Source organism: Furipterus horrens, unplaced genomic scaffold (genome assembly GCF_987537825.1).
Source record: "Furipterus horrens unplaced genomic scaffold, mFurHor1.1.pri manual_scaffold_10, whole genome shotgun sequence".
Taxonomy (NCBI): Eukaryota; Metazoa; Chordata; class Mammalia; order Chiroptera; family Furipteridae; genus Furipterus; species Furipterus horrens.
In genome coordinates this window covers 88,864,398-88,886,687 of record NW_028327180.1, presented here as the reverse complement: position 1 = coordinate 88,886,687, position 22,290 = coordinate 88,864,398, and the positions used below count along the sequence as shown (strand labels likewise).

The 22,290-nt window shown below is 41.8% G+C and overlaps 1 protein-coding gene across 3 annotated transcripts in view; it reads left to right on the top strand.

Annotated features, from left to right (window-relative positions):
* EBF1 (EBF transcription factor 1) overlaps window positions 1–22,290 on the top strand; it is a 377,408-nt gene that overhangs the window by 279,197 nt on the left and 75,921 nt on the right. For all 3 annotated transcript variants that reach the window (XM_090288505.1, XM_090288504.1, XM_090288503.1), the window contains exon 10: window positions 17,664–17,790. In XM_090288505.1, coding sequence (XP_090144631.1) covers window positions 17,664–17,790 — 127 coding nt within the window. The remainder of the gene's footprint in view (window positions 1–17,663; window positions 17,791–22,290) is intronic.

Here is a 22,290-nt window from a genome sequence, read left to right as displayed (position 1 = left end):
AATCAGGGATGGGCTTCTCAGTCCACCAGGCCAATTGTTGTCCAAGTTGGAACATCCCAGGCAGGAAGGGTGGACTGAGCTCCCCCTGCCGACTGCACCCCATTCTCCATTGGAACCATTGGGTTGTAAGATCAGAAGCGTCCCATACATGGCTACTTTCCCACCCGTCTGGTGTCTCCATCCCTGCAGAAACCGGTAGTCTTCACAAGCACAGCTGGCCCCAGGTCTCGTGGGCTGTATCTTCTTCCCTTTCTATCCATCATTCTGTTCCTTGTCGTGGGAATTGGAAGCAGGGACCAATGAACAGAAAATGGACTTTTTGGTCCATGTCATTGCAGTTAGTGGAAGGTCTGAGTTAGACGTGAGGCTCCGAATTGGCAGGAGGTCTTAGTGACCCTCTGAGAATAAGGTGGATTAGTCTGAAGCTTCATTTAAAACCTTGGGCCAAAAACCAAACAAACAAAAAATCTTTCTGCCTGTCTTAGCCCAAGTACACTACACTGGCTGTGGATTAAGGTCTCCCACCATCAGGAAGTAATTAATATGTGTCTCCACCTTGTCTGTAGCCAAGGTTACTCTGTTCCTCTCAGGTCCCCGTTCCTTGCCCTCTTTCGGGAACAGGTAAGGGAGGTTAAGTTCTAACTTATATTTTTATCAAATTGCTTTAAAGAACCTGTTTCCATATAAAAAACAGATATAGCTCATAGAAAAGAAAACCCATTAAGGCAATGCCTTTGATCCCCTTCCTCCTCTGTCCCCTACACTGTCACTGCCTCAATGTATAGAAGTCCCTGACGATGAATGTGGGGTGGGGGTGGGGGTCCAGCTAGGAGTTGAGGGGGAGGGATGCATGCTCCTTCTTTGCTCACCTATTCCTCCCAAACTGCTTTCATTTGTGGCTGCATCCTAAATCAACCAGGACCCTTTCCTGGTGGAAATCTACCCATGGTTTCCCCCAGTGATGGAAAAGATATAAATTTCTTGTGGCGTTAGTTGTTAGGTGCCTGGATGGAGGAGTTTAATTTGATCTGTTGTCATCATGATAGTTCTGACAGAAAATTGTGCCTCACAGAAGTGAACTTTTTGTTAATATTCTAAACTACTTATATATTTAGATTTTTGTACAGGCTATTTGGTGGATATGATTTTTTTTTTCCTCCCTTTTACTGTAGGGACAAAACTTGGTACTGCTCCAAAAAAAAAAAAAAAAAAATGCATTGTAGAATGTGCATGATGGTGGGAAATTAAGAAATAGCTCAGTCCTGGCTGGGGCGCTCAGTTGGTTGGAGTGTCATTCTGTACACCAAAAAGTTGTGGTTTTGACCCCTGGTCAGGGCCTGTATAGGAGGCAACTGATTGATGTTTCTCTCTCATACTGATGTTTCTCTCTATCTCTCTCTCTCTCTCTCTCTCTCTCTCTCTCTCTCTCTCTCTCTCAAATCAATAAACATATCCTTGAATGAGGAAAGAAATAGCTCAAAGTTACTAAGGGTGTATTATATATAGGCACTTTATGGGTATTACTTTATTTAGTCCTCATGACAGCCCTATGTTAGATACTCTTATTCCCATTTTACATGAGTAAATTGAGTGTCAGAGAGGTTAAGAAACCTGCCCAACACCACACAGCCCAATAGTGCTAGAGAAAGAACTTGAACTACAATGAACATTTTTACAAAGGAAATAAAAGCTGGGGTTAATGAGAGAGCAAAAGGAATATTGAGAGAAGAAATACAGAAAGAGGAGAAGCAAACATGCAGAGAAATCCAGGTGGTCCAGTAGTAGTGATGATAACAGTAGTAGTGAGTACCTTTTATTTTGGTAAGGGCAAAAAGTCAACCCATTTTGGGATCATTTCTCTAGGCTTCCACTGGATAGAATGAGAACTTGATACTGTATATGTTTAAGAGAAGGTATTTATGAGAAACCAATAGAAAAAATGCAGAGTATGACTAAATTTAGTTAACTTTAGTTCTTGCCAGGTACTAATTATTTGACATGGCTTTCTTGCAAGTCTTACAACATCTGTATACCATGTCGTTCTCATTTTACTGATGAGAAATTAGGGTTTGGTGAAGTTAAATACACTGTTAGTTATCAAGTGGTAGAGATGGGATTTGAACCTAGACAGTCCAACTCTAGGACTCACCTTATTAACTGTCCGTGATTTAGCCTATGCCAAAATATTACCCAAGGATTTTACCACACCAGATTATCATGTAATGCCCACAACTGCCATCAGTGCCTTGTGCTCCCTGTATCTTGACAGCTACTGTCACCTTCTAAGATAAGGTATACTCAGCATAGAGAGAATCAGAATGGTCAAAGAGATCCCTCTGTTTTCTAGTTGTATATATTTGTGGTTGGAGCCACTGGCTTGTAGGACGATTGTATCCTTAGGAAGGATACATGCCTTGTGTTGTGTGCAGAAGACAGCCTCTTCCTTTGTCTTCATAAGTGACTTGAGGCAAGATGGCTAGTCTGTTTGGACCTTGTTAGTAGAGTAGGACACCTCTCTATCTGAAGTCTTTGTCCACTAATCATGTGGTCTCTTGAGGTCATGCTACCTCCAAAATTTAGGTCTTCTAATTTTAAATAAACTCTGATCTCGTCTCCATTTTCTCACTCTATAGCCCAGAGCACTCAGGAAGCAGGCTGGTGCGCCAGGACAGGCAGCCAGCATTTGAGGTTAGCAGCTGATGCTATTATTTGGAGTCTCTCTCTCTCTCTCTTTTTCTTTTTAGCTAAAGAACTTTAAAAAGAGCCAGAGAAAATAGGGCTAGCTAATTGAACCTCATCTGTGCTCTTCCTCTACCAACCCAATCCTTCGCAAATGAGTAGTTCAATTTATCTCACTGATTGTCCCCTGAGGATTGAGAAGACGAAAGGTGGCCTCCCATTGTGCCTAAGTCAGGGCTGCCTCCCAGAGCTCCCAAGTTTGGTGTAAACCACGTGGCTTTCCTATGAATTTGGTTCGCCATCTTGGTTACTTTTCCTTCGTTGTTTCTTGCCCTTTCTCCTTTCTTTCTTTATTAAAAAGCAGTTTATTTTATTGATACTTTTATGTTCATCCTGCCTTATACCAAAAGACTTTTAAAAATCTGTAGATTTTTATACATAAACCCAAGAAAACCAACAGAGTGGCTATGTACTCATTTTTAATGTGTGTTGAATTTGTTTTTGATCAGAGATGTACTTGGTTGTTTTGGATTTCCTACTAACACGTGATTTGGAAGAGGAAGGAGCTTCTGCTATTAGTTTGTAAAAATAATCATTATTTTCATATCTCCTTTTGAATTCCTCTAATTTCTCTACAATGACTACTGCCTGGCTTGCCTGCTAGGTGTCTAGCACTGGGATAGGTCCTGGTTAAAATTAGGCTTTGTGGAATCTGGCATTTTATTTGAAAATAGAACTTGCTTCCATGAAACAAATTAGAGTTTCATAGTATGTTTCTATAATCTAGAGTTAAAATTGCAGTTGCAAATTCGAGGCAAGGTTCTGAAAGACCGAGAGAGTGGTGTAGTCAGAAGTAGACTGAATAACCAGTCAGGCTTCCTGTTTTGTACGAATGTTTCTCTGTGCTCGGCATTCTAGGCTCTCACAATCCTTTTATTGAATCACTTATGCAGTTTAAGGTATTTAAGCTGCCTGCAAGGGAAGTACAGTGGTGGGACTGGCGAGGAGCAGAGTGTGGAGAGCACTGCGTGCGCACAGTCATCTGAGCAGAAGCTAAGGTTGCGTCGGGTAGCAGTGGGCAAGGAGCCAGGTAACCTGGGTATTAACTGCAGTCCTTCCTTTGCCCAATCAGAGCATCTAGATTTTCTTCAGTGTTCGTCATTGGGCCTCAGTTTCGCCACCTGAAAGTGAGAGGCTTAGACTAAATCCTGTTTAAAATCAGCTACAATTCTAGTAATTCCTTTTATCTAGAGTTGACTCCCTTGAGAATCCTCCCAAAGTAAGAGTAGGGAGTGCTGATGGGTAAGAAGTAGCTTCTTTTCTTCCTTTAGTGTACTTTACGTTCAGAGCACACTTGCAAGATGCAGACATCATGTCTGTTTGCAAAAGGATTCTTTGAACTTCATCAAAACCATTTAATTAGCCACAAAATTGGCTTTCCTTATTGATAAGCCTTTAGTCAATATTTTTCCCCTCTACACTTGAGATTCTGGTGTCTGATATAAACCTGAGACTTATACCACGATGTTGCTGTAATTCATCTTCCAGCTAGTTCTTTGGGACATCAATAGGTATGAGAGACAAGGGAGGGAGTTTTTTCTTGGTAAGTTTGGGAAATATTGAGTCAAATAAATTCAGCCAATCCTTGCTCTGGGACTTTGCAGAGCTGTGGAGATAGATACTGGCACACACTATGAATACCTAAAATGTACTACATGGCATGTCCCAAACTTTGGTGACCACAAGAACCTTTTGTCAGGGATCACCTTTCAGGCTATGCATCTGGATTTCAGGTTCATGAAATAAAGTCATGAAGTTCAATCATGAGGTGATTGGGCTAGGGTAGAGGTGAGAGAATCAATCGTCTGAAATCTCTGCAGACTATTGTTCAGATCAGACCAGGAATGTTTAGAGCCAATATTCTTTAATCCTTCAAGGCTCTGAATGGAACTTCTTTCATATTTTGTGTCTGATTTTAGTGAGGGCACCCTGTATGAACCGATTAGCTTCACACGGGGGTACATGTAGTCTTTTTCACCCATTTGAACGTTGTCTTCAGCTGCATTCCCAGAGATGGGAGAAGTCAAAAGCAGCCCCCGTGCTGGGGAACCTGTGTGGGAATGCCGTTGGGTAAATGGCCGTTTGGGGGCTGAGAGCGAGTGGACAACGGGCTTTTAAGTGCAGTTCTTGATTTCTTTCCTTTTTCTGTCTCCACTTCCCATTCTCATTTGTACACATAGCTCACAGGAAGGATTGTAAATAAAAAACAGCGTTTGCTCCTCCGTGACATTAAGGGATGAATGGCTACAACTCATGTATGTTCCCACTGGAAGTTTCCCAGGCCTTTTGTCTGGCCGTGGCTGTTACTGAACCACATGTGGGGAGTCACAACATTTTGAGGGCTTTGAGGAGCTCTCCGGTCATCCAGGGCAGCTGTTTCATTTTGGAAGTGAGGAAAGAGGCTCCAGAGCCATGGAGCGACCTTTCCTGGGAACACATTATCTGCTCCATGCTGGGATTACAGCCAGTTCTCCGGACCACCCCCCACCCCCGCCCCGCCGATTCGGCTTTCCTACACCAGCTTTTCTCATGATATTCCCATAGGCTTAGAACACACTTCCTTATAACATACTTCCTTATACTCCCCAAAATTTGCATGGCATTGACACTCTAATAACTGTTATCTGTACCACATACATGAGAAACAGTTTCACTAAAATAAAAAATTAAGAAAGGCAGAGCAAGACAGTCTCTCAAATATCATCTCTTCCAAAATTTTATGATGTGATTAAGGTATAATGTAAATAGTTGTGTCATTTATTTTACCTATATTGAGGCTTATACGTGTAAGTTTAATTCAAAGTTGATTAAATGCATGGGCTTAAAATAATTCATTGTTGCCTACTTTTTCCTAAACCTGTAAGTTGTCAAGTCTATATTGAACTTGTTTTTATTAATCACCTCTTAAGTGGAAGTCACTTAATAGAAATATTATAAACTTTATTTGTATAGAATAGAAGGAGCAATCTGAACCAGTTGCATTAAATTTTGAATATGAAACCCAGGCTGCTGTGGCTCAGTGGATTGAGTGTCGGCCTGTGAACCAAGCGTCGCTGGTTCGATTCCCAGTCAGGGTACATGACTAGGTTGCACGTCAGGTCCCCAGTTAGCGGCATGAGTGAGAGGCAACCACACAGTGATGTTTCTCTCCCTCTCTTTTTACTTTCCTCTCACTCTAAAAATAAATAAATAAACAAATAAGTTTAAAAAAAATTTTGAATATGACTTTGAAAAATACTTTTCAAGCCAAAGTTATTTTTATGAGAAATCATTTCAAAATAAGCCAGCTTATTAAAAAAAGATTAAAAAATAGTCTAATGTCCTTTTTAATATAGTTCCAGTTACAACCATGCTCTCACCTCATTCTAAAAATGCTTTAGTCTGTATTCTTATTTTTAATGACTAAGGTACTTGAAATTTATCTTCTACATCAATAATTATGGGATAAAGACAACTTTAAGATGACATTTTCACCTAGTTGTTTATGGTACATTCAGGGGGTACATGCATGTGTCTGTAACTTGAAAATAGAAACCACAGAAGTATGATGGGTGTCTGATTTTAACATGAATCAATGACAGAATTCACACCTGGCTGCTGTCATGTGACTTTTATGAAGAACATGGATACCTATATAGTGTTATATTCACTTCATATGTGTGCTCAGTGCTCATTGCTGGAATGGCTCCTGATAGTCTGAATGCAAGCCGTCCTCCTTATATGACCTTACTGGCTCCCTCTTTCTTATAGCCACAACTCCTTAGTCTGGGTTTCTAGCACTCCCTTTTAAGGCTCTGCCCTTTCTTGTCAACATCCTTGCCCACGATCCGTCTTGTGCTCCAGTCATACTGAGGGGTTAGCTGTTCCTGTTACCCACCGTGATTTTTTGCCTCTGCACTCTCGTCTTACTTGTACTATTCCTCCTTCTCTAATGCTTTTCCCTCCGTTCTGTGCCCAGTTCTCTGTCCTTTAAGATCCAGTATATCTGTGAAATCTTCCCTCAAAGCTCCAGGTATTGAATGTTTTCTTTCTAAATTCCTATATGGGCTTAATCTCTACCATAGTAAGTTTCACATATCTTTCTGTCTTTAGTTACTGTTATTTAAGGGGATGTTCTTTCCTTCGAGGGCAGGATTCATGGTAAATTTAGCTTCATCTCCTACAGTGGCTAGGACAGAGCCTTGCACATCAGAAGCATTAATTTATACAGATTTATACAAAATATTGTTGAATGACATTCATTCAAACAAATGCCCCTTATTAGCAACTGTTGTATTCAATGATGCTTCAGAGTGTCAGTAACAGATAGATAGATTGCAGTTTAGTTTTTGCTAAGTCATGTGTGGTTAGGCAGTATATATTTAGATATATTTATTGTGCAATAAGGATGCACATAAATACCTTAGTGTAAATCTGTTGGTTATAGTGAGGATTAAGTAGTAATAAAATTAACACTTTGTAAGTGATTGATACCAGTGAGGCTGTCTCCTAAACTCATTATAGGCATTATATCAATTAATCATTATAGTAACGCCCAGGCTCTGTAGCTTCAGCGTCATCGCAAGATGTCGATTCAACACGGGAGGAGACAGATACCATGTCACTCCCGAGTCGGACTGCACAGCCATTCTCGGCGATGCAGATGGACACTTAAGAAGCTACACCATCGTCTCTCGAGACGGACGGCTGCCGACGACATTATAGTAACACTAGTTACATAGCTGGCCCCCTCTCCTTATTTCACCTCTCTTCCCAGAGGATTAAACTGAAGGCCACAGAGGTTAAATTTGAACCAAAGATCATCTGACTCCAGGGCCATCTCTTAATGTCTAATAAGAATGTAGTGAAACCTCATTTATCCAGAGGAGAGTGTGACAATAACCTTAACTCTCCCAAATTCGTCATGACACCAGAAGTAAGCAAAAAAAAAAAGAAGTAACTGTATAAAATAACAGACTTTAGGATAACCAGAACAGTAATTTTTTAAATTTTTTACAAACTGTGCTATCTGTTTTCCCAGGTCATAGCAAAGGAGCAAACTAGAGGCAGGTTGTTAGAAGCAGGCTCTGTGACCAGTTCATGTCAAGGGCAGAAACAGAAAGCCTAAAAAGCAGATGAAAAACTTGATTACTGTGGAGCACATTAATGACTGTTCACCATGACAGTGGCTCTGGGTCATCAAGAAAGAGATGGCAATTATAGTCCATACATTCTCTCTAAAACAATGAGACGTGTGTGCTGCATCCGTGAAAGATGCCCAATGAAAATAGCTGGAGCAGCTGAGGATTCTGAGGGGCTTGGCTTTGGTTTTCTGTAGGGCTCACTCCTTGAAGGGACTTGTTAAATGAGGAATTATTTGAGTGCATCTGCAACTATCAATGTAGGAAGTATGCAAATATGAACTAAACCACACCCCCCAAATTAAATGGGTCTCTGTTTAGTATCTTGATATCCCTTTCTTAGAGCTTTGAAAGGCCCTAAAAGGCTTATTAGTAAAAGGTGAATTCATTCCCTGCTACCTCATCTATCAGTCGTTTGGTTCTTATATTTTTCTTTCCTGCTTCCATAGGCAGAGATTAGGTCCTGCAAACCGCCAACTTCGAGAACAAGCCTTCAGCCTCTTCCATAAATGTATCTGGCTTTGCTTTTTCTTTACTATTTTAATTTGCAAACAAACAAACAGGAACCCAGGACCCTAAGCCAGGCTGATTAAGGAATGATGTTTCTTCTTGACCGAATTTAGAAAAACAAGCCTTGAGAAAGACTTCATTGTGCAGTTTCAAACCACAGGGCCTGGCACTGCCGGTGTCCAGTCCTGTCCTTCTGGAATACTCTGGACCTCGGGAATCACCAGCGCCTTCCCAGCTCCCAGATGGTTAGGATGGGTTCCAGTCTTTAATGGGGACCAATTGGCTCGAGATTTACATCCTGGGAAGAGAGCTGGAGAAAGTTTTCCTAAAAAAATAAATTACCCCCCCCCGAAAAAAATAAATCAACCCACAAAACCAAAGATAGTTGAACTATAATACATTTATTTTAGCTTTTTTTCTCCAACTGTATTATTTTGAAAGATGATCCTGTTGCTGTTTTGTATAATAACTGCACTGATTTAGAGACCTGGTTAGTTTTTTTGGTAGAAGAATTTGGTGGTATATTTTTGTAAATGCTTACTGAGGCCACAAGGAGGTTTGTGGAGACAAAGTATAAATATTGTTTTTCTTTAGCAATGAGATTTTTGAATGGGGTAGTATTGATTACTTCTCTTTTTTGTAGGTTAATAAGGGTCCTCATTGAATCTTCACTCTAATTATTAGTGGTGGTTAATAACATCATGGTATTTATTTATTCAGTGTTCAGCAACTACAGGTTAGGGTAAAAGTGGGTGTATAGCTTTTCCTGTGGAAAATAATACAATAATTAATAAGTAATAATACAAGAATAAACTCTGTTCACATACTCACAACTGTAAAAGTGCTTTTGCCTCACCCTTTATTTATTGAGTGCTTACTAGTTCCAGGCACTGTTAAAACCGGAAACATAGTAGTAAAATCAAGCAAGACGAAGTTTATATCCTCATGGGGCTTATATTCTAGTTGTGGGACACAGACAATAGATAAGAAAATATATCTACATTTCTCTACTGTGTATCTGTGTCTCTGGCTATATGAGAGATTTCAGACAGTTTTAAGAAATACTGCTGACTATTCAAAAGCTAGGTTTTAAATCCCCCATTTAACTCAATTCCCAAGGCTTAGATTTCAAAAGTCTCCTCTGACATTCATCCATAAAGCTGATCTCTGGGAATTCATGTAACCCAGCATATTTTGCTAAACATTGATTTAAAGTCATTCTGTTGAAAGGACAAAGGGAACCCAGAATGTTTGTGGAACAGTAAATGCCTCCACTGGCTTTCTCTCACGTTCCCTGAGAAATCATATACTGCCTTTGAGACAGGCAATTCTTGGGAACAAAAAAATCTGTGTTACGAAACCCAGAGAACTCTGATTAGGGAACAAACCAGAATACACGGAGGACCCGGGCAGAAGAGCTGGCAGCCCCTGATTGATGCTGTATTCACTCCAGGGGAATGGAGATATAATACGGAGGTTCAGCCAGTACAGTCACCACTTTTCATATTTCAACTTCTTTTAGGAACTCCCGAAGATAATATTTTTTAAGATGCCGTCTTTAACTAAGGGAAGATGAATGTTCCAAAGTGGAGGAACGCTGAGTTTGCTTGTTTGGTCACTACCATGGTGCTGTCTCTTTAAAAATCCTTGGATGATCTGGTTTTGAAGCTTTAATTATGCTTTTATGTTACAGCTTCCTTATTTAAGTGTCTGCTTCATGTCCATCACTCAGCACCCTCTGCCTATCTCAAAAGAGATGGATATTATTATCCTAATTGAGGAGGAGGGAGAATGCTGTGAGAATTATTAATACATAAATTAAAAAATTAATCTGGAAAGTGCTTTAGGGTCCCTAGAGAGCTCTCCCCAAACATAAAGCATATTTAATGTTATTATAAGTACTCCCACAGAGCGGACAGGCTGGTGCAGTAGGAGATGGGGAGACTGAGGCACTGAGGGTTGCAGCGGTGAACGGGCCAGCACACCTTAGAGCCCAGACCCTTGGGTGGGTAACATCTAAAAGTCACTGTACCAGGGTCCACTTTAGGCTTTTTCTAGTCACCAGTATTAATGATTTTCCCAGAAAAGAAACTTTTCCTTTTATCCCTTGTCTTTAAGTCTTTCCTTGTTTGGACTTTTAAAACATAATTTTTTAGTGTTGAAAGCGATTAAGGCTAAAATAGTAAATCCTAGGGCTAGTAATGAAAAATCACTGGTGTGCTTTCTAGTAATCCCAGTTACTTTTTTGGCTTTGTGGCTTGGAACTTCAATTTGCATTTATTTCATATAGACCCACTGGTTGGAAAACACGCATCAAGGCTTCTCTGGAAACGGCTGTTTTGTTTTGCTGGGAAACCGTTCTCAGCAAGCCTCTCACCAGTGAGAAAGGCCATGTTGGGTACCTACTATGTTCCCAGAACTTTTGAGGATGCAGGAGGAGCTGAGGACCCAATCCAACCTCTCAGTGGTGGAGGCAGGGTGGGAAGTACACAAACCAGCCTTTTTGGAAAAATGATGGACAGTCACAGGGAGGGCCAGCCTTGGTTTGTAGAGTGGCGGTCATCAGCCAGGCGGGCTTGCCACTTCTGATTGGTTCCTTGGTCCTGTGTCTTAACTTGCCCGAAACTCACGGTCCTCACGTGTGAGCCAGTAGTGCTCATACCAGCCCCTAATACTAGGGAAAGAAGTCACTGACGGAGCTTCACACAATACTTCGCACACAGTCAGAAGACAGCAAGAGGTCATCGCCGCAGAGGTCACGTGGAGGTCATCACCACCCTCCGTCACTTAGAGGGAACCACAGTGATACAGACACTAAGTGCTACTGGCTGTCAGAGAAGCAGGCGATCCCCCGTGGTCCTCTCCCCCGAGAATTCTACATGCTGTCATGGCCATGTGTCGTTAAAGGCTGGGTTCCCTCACTTACTGACACGCAGGTGACATGACTGCAAGAGGCTTTCAGAACCACCACCTGGAGAGTTGTCCTCTCCCACGCCCCTCTTCCGGGCTCCCAGACTTTGCAGACGGCCTCTGTGGGGATGTGCACGCATCCCCCAAGAGCTTCTGTGCATCCCAGGAACGTTCCTCTCCCGTCCCTTGTGCTTCTGTGGAGCACGGGCCTCACCCACCGCCCCTCTCATGGGTGTTCCATCTCTCTTAAAGCTGCAAGAGCTCCCCCCGGCACCCAGGGGTCCCCGCCGCACCTGGCCGACCACTGCAGGACTCTGCTTGTGCTCTGAGTCTGGAGAAGCAAAAAATGCTCCTACAAGAAGCTGGGAGGGAGCTTGGCTACTGGGGCCCGTAGTCCCTTCACGTGCCGGCAGCCTCTCCTGGGCCTTGCAGGGACTCTACGTGTATCTTTCCTTGTAATGCCACACATAAATATATTTTCTTCTCAATATAGTGTTAATAAATTCTTGTTGATGAGAAGTTAGAGCGCTCAGCTACGCCGAGAAAACTAAAATTACCTGTAACTTGACCATCTAGTGGTAACTTCTCTTGATACTTTGATGATTTTCCTTTTAGTCTTTCTTTCTTGCAAATACATATTTAATTCTTATATAATCACATGCAATACAGGTTGCACAAAACTAATGTTATTCTACTTTTGGTCTTTAGTAACAGTTTTTCATAATAAAAATACCTAAAAATGAATGACTTTATTTCTTCCAGTATTAGTTACATGATTATTATTTCCTGTGTAAGCACATACATATACAAATAGACACACAAATACATACGAGGAGGAAGAGAGTGAGAGAGAAGGAGAATCACATCTAATGCTACAGAAATAAACATTTAGCATTGATCTTTTGTGGGCTACTTTTTCAATATTACTTTCTTAATCTTTTATTATTTTTTTTCTTCATTTTGTCTTATCCCTTTTCATGGGAGTCACTATTCTTTGGACATCCCATCTTTTACCACTTAGATGAAATCTGAGCAGTGGACTCATGCAGGGACCTGAGTGCAGTGGGTAACTAATTTTAAGAGCAACTCAGAGAATGAGAGTTACATATGCTCAGGTTAGGAACAGTGATTCTAGTGGGTAAGATTACTATATCTAATGGAGCCAAACATCTAGGAGAATTCTGACCTAATTTATGTAAGTATTCCAGAAATATTTTGGAAACACCTTGTGTGTAAGGCATTAACTTAAATACATTAGAGGATAAACACATTAATTGGACCCTGTTGCTGATCTCAGAAACTGTCTACCAGGAGAAATATTGTAGGAAAATCTTTGAGAACAAAGAAAATAGGGTGCTAAGTGTTACCATGTATATGCCATAATTATACAAATTCTTAGAAAGGTGCAAGTAACTGGGGCTTTAGGAGCAGGTAGAACTTTTGGAAGAGAAGTCCTGTGGTCAGGGTCTTAGAGATGAAGTAGAATATGAGAAGGGGGCTGGTTGGTGAGGCCAGGAATGGCACTGGCAAAGCAGAGGTGCCAGGCAAGGGCTGGTGTTTGTATGTACGCACAGTCCCAGCTCTCTGGGATGTCGAAAGGCCAAGTGGGAGGTCAGACTAGAAAGCAAGACGGGTGTCAGGCCTAGGAGCAGCCTGACTGTCACGCCAAGGAGTTGGGACTATATACTGTATGGAAAGCGGCAGTTGAGGCAGTTGAGAGTTTGAGCCAGGGAATGACATAAGGAGGTTGTACTTAAAGAAGATAATTCTGGATGAGAAAGTAGAAATAGAGAGAAAATATTTAGAAAGCAACATTGTACTAGTCTAAGAAATGCTAACAACCTGAATAGGAGAACGTGAAGAAGCAAAGAGACAGCGGAGTTCAGTGGGGAAGAGGGGGAGAGGGGGCAAATCAACATGACTAAAAGGGAAATTGAAGGGAGGAGAAATAAATATGATCCCAAGTTTTCTATTTTGGGTTTTTCAAAGGATAGCATGCCCTTAACTAAGAAAGGAAGCACAGAGGCAAGAAATACATTGATGGGTAGGGTAATAGGATGACAAATGTAGCTTGAGTCGCACTGAAATGGAGGTAGTGATTAGCCGGGTGTGGGAGATCCTGTCACTCTGTTGCTAATAAAAAGCTTGGTGCTTGGCCAAAGAGATCAAAGCTACAGGTGTAGATTTGGGAGTGAGTTTAGTTGAGGGAGTGGAGTCAACACGTGAGCTCAAGACATGTTAGGCAAGTAAAAAACAGAAGAAAATACAGAATAGAACTTGTGACATTTTTACAATGAAGAAGTTGGCAGAAAGGGAAACTTTGAAAATGAGGAAAACAGGAGCTCATGAATAGGAGCTGAGGTCTGGAAAACACTTATTTACAGGCATACAAGGCTGGTTCCCGTCCTAGCGTCTTCACTGATTTTGGTTAACTTGCCCAACAGTTCACTTTTCTCATCTGGAACACATACCCCACGGGGACGGGTTTAAAAAGTAGTGACTGAAAGTGGCTGGGTAAACCATTAGACACACTGCAAGTCGTCGGTCTTATCATTGGTGTCACGGAAGTGAAGAACGTGGAGACTTCCAAGACTGGAGAAAGTAGTGTCAGACACTACAGAGTTTCAAGAGAAAAAAAAAATTAATTTTTAGCTCAACTTCATTTGATTTGTAACTTAAGGAAGTTGAGTCAGAGTGTATCTGTTCTCCAATCACTTAGATGGAATGGTATTTCTCAAGGTATGGAGCGCTGTCCCGGGTAATACAGGAGACAGTTTGGGATTTGACCCGGACAATAAGTAGAACCAAAGCCCATGGCAATAAAGCCATTGTCCTTTTGTTTCTCTTTTAGTCTTCTGAGTTGTGTTAATGGAGAAAGTCTCAGTTGGGGCAGATAAGTCTGTAACACCTAATCCTAACTAATCTCTATTTGCAATAAACTCCTTCAGGTTGTCAACAGTATCTAGCTGGAATTGAACAACATCAAATTAACTTGAAGATTACCATCTATAATATCTCCTTAATTTGGCAGGAGATACTAGTTTTCTAGCTTCAGTAGTGATAGAAGGTTTCCTTTTTATAAAAAAATGTTTTAAACAAACAGGTAATGAGTTTTTAATATTTAAGTGCCTAGTTGTATGGGTGGCATATATACAGATATGGCAAAACTGAGAAGGTGGTATTCCATTGATGGACGTTTGGAAAATATAGACTTACTAGAGCCCTTCCTCCTTCTGTTGCTAGGGTGGCTTCCTTGGTTCAACCAAGTTGAAACATACAGGAAATTTATTCTGGGATATGTGTGTGTGTGCGCGCGGGGTAGGGAGGAGGGACTTGGGTTCTAGACTTCCAGATCCAGACCCTGTCCTTCCCCTAAGATGTGGCCAGGTCAATGTTTGAAACTACTAGACTTTTTGGAGCTGTTGTGTCATTAGGTGTTAAAATCAGAGTGTTAGCTTTAAATGATCCCTTTGAGAAATAAATTCTGTGATTCTTTGAGTTATTAGTAAATAAGCCAATGCTTTCAAATTGATAGGAGTTAGATAAAATAGTTTTCCTCTGTAAACCATCAGTATCATGTGTCAATATCAGAGACAGTTCCCAGACTAACATTCACAGAAAGAGAAACATCAGTGGATTCATTCTCTAATGATGATTCATATTCTACCTCGCTTGTGGAGCATAGTTATTTCAAAAAGGAATCTCTGCTTTCATTAGGGCAATTGACTAGAATTGAAAATGAAATTATACATGAAAATTTGGTTCAGTTCTCTGAGCCTCATGCTTTCTGCCAACACCCCACTCTCCACACAGTACCCTAGTTCCATCACAGGCCTGTCTAATCAGTTCATAGAGCCCATGAATTTTGTTCCTTGGTAAAGCAACTCATATAATTCCTTGTACTTAAAAAGAAATTCACTCATCTATTTACTAATATCTTTCCATCTTAAAAAAATTTTTTTTCCCCTGAGAAAAGAGAGGGCAGGCGGATGATTATCTAACTGGCTGAAAGTTCTCCTAAGTATTATTGTGGATTAATGTTACTCTACATCCTAAGTAACTCTTAAAAATAGAAGGATACTACCTGTGTGGAATTTAACAGTATGGTGAATTTCATCATCAAAGACACAGCTTGGGATCAGGCATAAATAAAAAATGGATATAGCATAGGAATAGGAGGGAAAAAACACACAGTCTTTGGATCTGAGAAATTGAGTTTGTTACTACTTTTTAAAGGTTTCTGTGGGAACAATTTCTTCTCTCTGAGTAGATAGGAAGTATTTGTAACTTTTTGGACTACATCAGTGTTACCTTTTGCTCTAACGAGAATGATCATGTACAAACAACTTAGCTATTCTAAGATTCTGTTACACATCTGAAAAAAAAGGGATAATAATACAAAGCATTGTTCTGACCAAATTAATGTTTGTATGTAAAATCCTCAGGAATGCGGTAGAGACCTCCTAGGATTGTCAACAAGGGTTAATTCCCAACATTGCAAAGACACTAGCTGAACAATTGAGATTAAACATGCACTTGATTTTGGAAGATCATCTTGTACTGCCCTTCAGAGCCTCTGCCTTTCTCCCATTCTCTATACAATAATAAACTTGATTTCCTGATTTCATTGCTTATATGTTAGAAGAGCAGATTAGAAGGTGCAAAGGACACCAGGAGGAAAAAGACAAAGAAACTGAATAAAAACAGAACTCATTTAAAAACCATAGCTGTCTGGGCCCATGTGGCATGGGTTGGGGGGCCAGCTCCTTACAACCCCAGAAGTTGCATAGGGATTTTCTGTCTTACGGCAAGATATAATAAGGGGTGTTCCAAATGATGACCTTGACTTATCATGGCTAAACTAAATTATATATACTTTGCTTATCTTATAAAGCCTACAATGCATCTTGGAAGAATTTCAATATGAAAAGAAAAAAAAAATTGAAGTCAGTATTGTTTTGTCCTTTTCTGGGGAAACCCTTACTTAGCCATCCAGAACGCTCAGCCGTGCAAATGAGCTCAGTCTCTGGGGGTTCCACAGAAGCATGGTTTGACTGGAGTAGCTCTCATGTGTCCCCACAAATAAGCCAAGGCCCCACACTGTCTGTGGAAGAAGATAGGCATTCCTAATGACTAAGTTTAAAAGATTTTTAGGCAGATAGCCTTTTCTTATGTGTCAAGAAAGAACATCTGACAGAAATTACTTGTGCACTTCAGCATTATCAACTTTCTCCCATTCTTTTCCCCGGGACCCTGCGTTAGGCCAGTTTACCCAGGCAGGACCCAGGCACTGGTATTCATGGGTGTCACCTTGAGTCTCATGGTATCACCTGTGATTTTCTGGGCAAAACATCTGAATTGGGCCTGGCTTGTACAGGAAGACAAAAGCCCTTTCTAACTTATACCCATAAGAATAGCACAGACATAAGTTAGTACAAACTCAAGTGATAATCCATTGTATACTGACTCAGTAACCACAAATATTGAGCTAAATGAATGTGAAAGGAGTCAGGTCGTGAGCAGTGGCAGACACCACAGAGAGAACATATAGAATCCAGCACCATAGAGGTCAACCAGTCAAATACCAGGGCTGGATTTTTCAAAGAACCAGATAATGCCAGTTTTATGGCCGCTAATAACATTTTAGTTATATAAACAAAGATAAGAGTAATAAAAAATAAATTCTGCTTCGCGGTGTAATCTGATTGCCAACAGGGTTCAGAAATGAGCTTTCTCATTGTGCACGTGGCCTTGTGTAACGGACCAGTGATCGCTTGGCAGTCCCCTCCCAACCTCCCATTTCCCTTTTATGGACAGTCCTTAGTTCTGCCAGATCCGCAAGCTATTCCGGGGAGGCAGGTTAAAGCCCTTTGATTGTGCCTCTGGTAGTTAATGCACCAAATGGTCTTTAGGCACATTTCATACGTATGCTCTGCAGCTAATCAGAGCGCCTTGGCCCGGTGATTTCTTACCTCTGTGTTTTCCACATGTTTCAGGGCTCAGTTCAAACACCAGGCCCACCAGCTTCTGGGGAGGCACAGCACAGCTCAGTTCTGAGTGGGGTGTCTGCATCCAACAGAGATTTTCCAAAGGATATCCTGTAGTAGATAAATCATTTCATTAGGCCAGGTTCACTCTTCAAACCAGGAAGCAGAGTGCCTGCGTGGAGGAAACCTCCGATCAAGTTGTTAAGGTTCTGCTCAGAGCACTGGTAAATATTGTTGTCAGTGTCTCTGATACAGGTTTCATCGAGATTGTCTTTACACACTGACAGGTTCGTTACGTACCTGAAAGCTTTGTTTGTTGAGAGCTGATAGGCAAGTTGCAAAATGAGCCCTTCGCCTATTGCAATGACAACTTTTTTCTTCCAAATGTCTCCCCTAGTTGATCACTCCTCATGCCATCCGCGTGCAGACACCTCCTCGGCACATCCCTGGTGTGGTAGAAGTCACATTGTCCTACAAATCCAAACAGTTCTGCAAAGGGACTCCGGGAAGATTCATTTACACAGGTAAGAACCAGTGCAGGCGGTGGACATAGAGCTGCCTTGGCCTTGGCAGTCTTTTCCTGGATCTTGTGTGCAGACGTGTGTACTTTATTTTCAAATCCAGTTTCTGTTGAGAACTGCTTTCTTTCTCTATTTCACCATTTCTGTGACCAAATGAGTTGCTGCTACTATTATTATTCTGGGTTATCCATGTTGAATGATAGGATCAGTCCAGATAATCGGTTGGATTCCTAAAGAAGCAGCCTGAGAGATAACAGAAGGAGAAAAGGCCCTAGACCATCCCGAGTCTCTCTGGATTTGTTTGCTTTTTAGAGTTACGGATGTGCTTTAATGAAAGGACAACTTGCTTCCAGCCTGGGCATAGCTTTTGTGTTACGGGCAACTGGTAGTTTTCATCCTGGGTTGGTGCTTTCTTCCCCTGTAAGCTGCAGTTGGCACGTGGGCCTGCCTGTGGTAAGAAGCTAGGGTTACAGAGTGAAGGTGCGCTCCCTCCCGTCGCTGGCGAGAATAGGCAGGTTCTCTGCAGAAATTCGTCAGATGCATGGTCCGAATGCCCAGTGTTTGCATCAGGAGATCCTCGGATTGCGATGTGCCAACCAAACACCCAGGGCAGATTTTGAGTCAGCAGCTCTGGGTGGGACCCGAGACGCTGCATTTCTAACCAGCTCCAGGTGAGGCTGACGCTGCTGGTCCAGGGACCGCAATGGGACCAGTGACGTCCTAGGCCCTCTGTGCAGGAGCCGTCATGCTTCCGTAGCTTGTCTCCAGGAACTGGCCCCCTTGTTTCTGTCTTTGTTCCATGGAGGAGCAGTGCAGTGGGGGGAATAACAGTGAATCTGTTACCGTGTCCTAATTATAACCGTACAGTTAAATAGAACAAATTTTATTTTGCTGTGACATTTTACCTCAAAGCATCTTCCCTTTTGTATTTTAATACCAGGAACAAAACCAGCCATGCTTCTCAATGTCTCTCTCTCTCTTTCCTCTCCTTTCTTTCCTCCCCCCGCCCCTCTCTCTTTCTCTCTCTCTCAAAATTATAAGACCAATGAATGCATCCTGACCCTTGGAAATGCCTCCCAGCCCTTTAAACAAAATGCAGGTTTGGTGCCTGCCTGACGATTAGTTTTAGTTAATTGAAAATTATAGGATTGACCCAAGAGGAAAATTTTGTTTGCACTCCAATCACTTTTACAAATTAAGGAAAATTACCACAATTTTGTTTAGCTAAGGTTTCACACTGAGTTCAAGAAATTAGCTCAGCCATCTCAACAAAGTCAGCACTTTGTTAGTGAGCACTTGAAAAAATAATCGTCTATCTGGAGTTTTGTGGTGTATCCAAACCAAGCATAGAGAAAGCTATGATGCTTTATAGAAGTAGGCCAAGTGTTTTTAATTAGGCTCATTGGTTCAGCGTAAGTTTTGAAGAACAATCAAACTAGCAGATTAGCTGTTTCTTTTAAAGCTAGGATTTCTTGCCATTCATTTTTCCCATGAGAACTTCCACATAGCACTTATTCTTTTTTTTTTTTTTTTTTTTTACAAGCCTCATTACGGGGCTGCAGGAACAGGCCCAATTGAAACTTCTGATACTGTAACATTCCCCCATCATTCCGATGGATGGGAGTTTTTCACAATGTTCCTCGCTGAACTTGGTGTTCTGGAACATATTACAAAACCACAGAGGCCAAATGTTTTCTCTGAGGAGTTTGGACTCTGTTTTTGGCTGAAAACATTTCGGCCTCGCTGGCTGCTTATTTACTCTGCTATTAAGAACAAGAAAAGGAGAAGAAAATGTTGTGTGGTGGGAGGTACCTGAGGCAATCAGGCATGATTCCGCCTTAGTGACAATGTCCCTGCCCATTAATGGTTCCATTTTGTGGTTAGGTCTCATTTAGAAGAAATTATTTTTAATCAGTGTTCAACAAAATATCCCCTTGAGCCACCTGGCCATAAGAGTTTTTTTTTTTTTTTTTTTAAATCATCCCCATTAAATTACTTAACTTCTCAAAAGAAAATAGCTAGGGACCCATCATTATTTGGAATTTTTTTAACCATTAAAAAAAATTGCCATCAATTTGAAAATCACATCTCGGAAAACCTGTATCATAAGGGAATTAAGATCAAAGGTAAACGTGGCAGATTTGCAAGTCTAGCAAAGTTATTACGGGTAAGAGAGAAATCGTTGGTGTGCGTACACACTTATAAGTATACAGGAAATTTAAAGTATGAAAAAAAAACCTTCTTTTGACTTGTCCTCAGATTGTGGGCAATAGACAAGAAGACTTAGTTTTCGGAGTACTTGAGGAGAGAGTCTAACCCCTCTCCCCGTGTTGAAAAAGAAAAATTTGAAGAGGAAGGGACTAGTCAAAGAACATGTATGAGTGACCCATGGACGTGGACAACGGTGTGGGAACTGACTGTGGGAGCGGAGGGTGGGCTGGGAGGAGGGGGGCAACAGGGGAAGCACTAGGACAGCTGTAACAGAATGAAAAAGAATAAAAAGAAAAAGAAAACTTTGAAGAACTTGGCATAAAAACTTCCCCACCGATGGAGCTGGCTGTTAACAGCCACAGCGACATTACATCATTTTAACAAACGGGAATCTCTGTTAAATGGTGAACTACACACGGGCCTCTTGATCGTTAGCATTAAATGCCCCCACCCAGAGTCTCTTGCCCGTGGCCGGTGGTGCCAGCTCCTGTGGCTTACTCAGCTTACCTCTCTGCTTATCACCGACTACCAGCAAAGGCATAGAGATGGGTGGCAAAATCCCATCGCTGCTCCTTATATTACCAACGACTGCGCGCTCAGTCGTGGCCAGTGGGCAGCCCTCCTCTCCTGTCCACCCAGAGAAGCTCACGCTTCATTTTCTGTAACATCCACAGCGTTTCAAGCTGAGGGCTGGTTTGCTGGATGGGGAGCCAGCACTCTTGTATCTTAATGGAATGTTACTTGGAGTTTTTTTTTCTGAAAGAAAGAAAAAAAAGGAAGGAAGAGAGAGAGAGAGAGAGAGAGAGAGAGACCCTCAAACTGAAAAAGAGCAACCCAGACTAAGGCACTGCCGCTGTTTTCCGAGCGTGTGTGAGAGAGTTTGGGTTTGTATCTGTGGAAGTCTCTAAAAATCCATAATCTTAAAAACAAAACAAAATAAAAAAAAGCAGATAGGAACAGCATGGCCCAATCTATGCAAATAAAGCCAGACTTTTGGGGGATTTTGCAGATTGCCTGCACGCCGGCTCCACTTTAAGGACTGTGAGCACAGCTCTCCGTCCTCACCCCTTCAGCCAGGGACACGGAGGCATCAGGGACGCGGAGGCATCAGGGATCCAGAGGCATGCTTAGCGGCCAGATGTGCGAGCCTCTTGTGTTGGCCCCATCAGAGCAGGGAGCAGAGGGGGCCTCACGTTGATCAGACCACAGAAGCTCAACAGCACTTTCCAGATCTTCTTTATTGTGGCCATGTAGTCTTATGGAAATCCAGGGCAAGGTGACTTTCAATGCTAAATGTTCTGTAACAGAAGGAAACAAACACCCTTTCCGATGTCTGGACTGTTTTCAAAGCCCTCTAATTGGGTTTCTGGTTCATCAGTCCAAGAGGAAGCAAACCCACCATGAACCCTCAGTGCTGTGGAAGGGGGTCTCCCCAACACCTTTGTTATCCCCCCAGCTTGCTTTCCTGCAATTGTGACATCTGTAAGAACCTTGGATCTTTTAGAATTGTAATCTCTCTGGCTAAGCTTTAAGTAATCTTTGGAGCTGATAAAAGGCTCTTAGGAGCTGTTAGCTGCCTCTTCAAAGTTCTTAGAATTGGTTTTCCTATTAAGAAATGGCCAAATCCAAATACAGTTTTTTACTTCATTCCAGTGATTTCTCCATTGGAGAGGCTGCTACCTTTAGGGAAAATATAACTGGAGGAATGGGCCACCAGGACGAGGTTTGACCAGCTTAGATGGTGCACGGAGAGCCGTGTGCTGCCTGCTCCCCCTGAAGCTGGAGAGAGCCCCAAAAGATGGTCACCTAACCTCTCAGATTATCTCAGCTTCCAGGTTCTCTCATTCTAAACACTGCTCACCAAGCTTACTGTTCCTGTAGAAGGGACTATACCAAATCCTTGTATATTAGTCTCAGAATTAACTTTGAAAAAAAAATCCTTCCTGGAAATACTTCCTGATTGTACGTCATAGCCAGAATAACGTCACGTGTATTAGGGGCCATTTCAGCTGAATCTGCCGTGACCTGTAATGTGTCTTTCCAGTGTTCTCTTTTTCTCATTCCTCTTTTCCCTCTCCCCACTCCCTCCTGCCCTCCTTTCTTCTTTCCCCCCTTCTAGTTTCCTCTCCTCATTCTTTCCTCCCTCACTTCCAAGGAGATGGTATAGCATAGTGATTGATCCTTGGGCTCAAGAGATGATACCTGTAGATCCAACTCTTAGCTCTACCGCTTACTACAGAGGTTATTTTGGGGACATGCAGGATGGCTCTGAACCACAGTCGCCTCATCTTT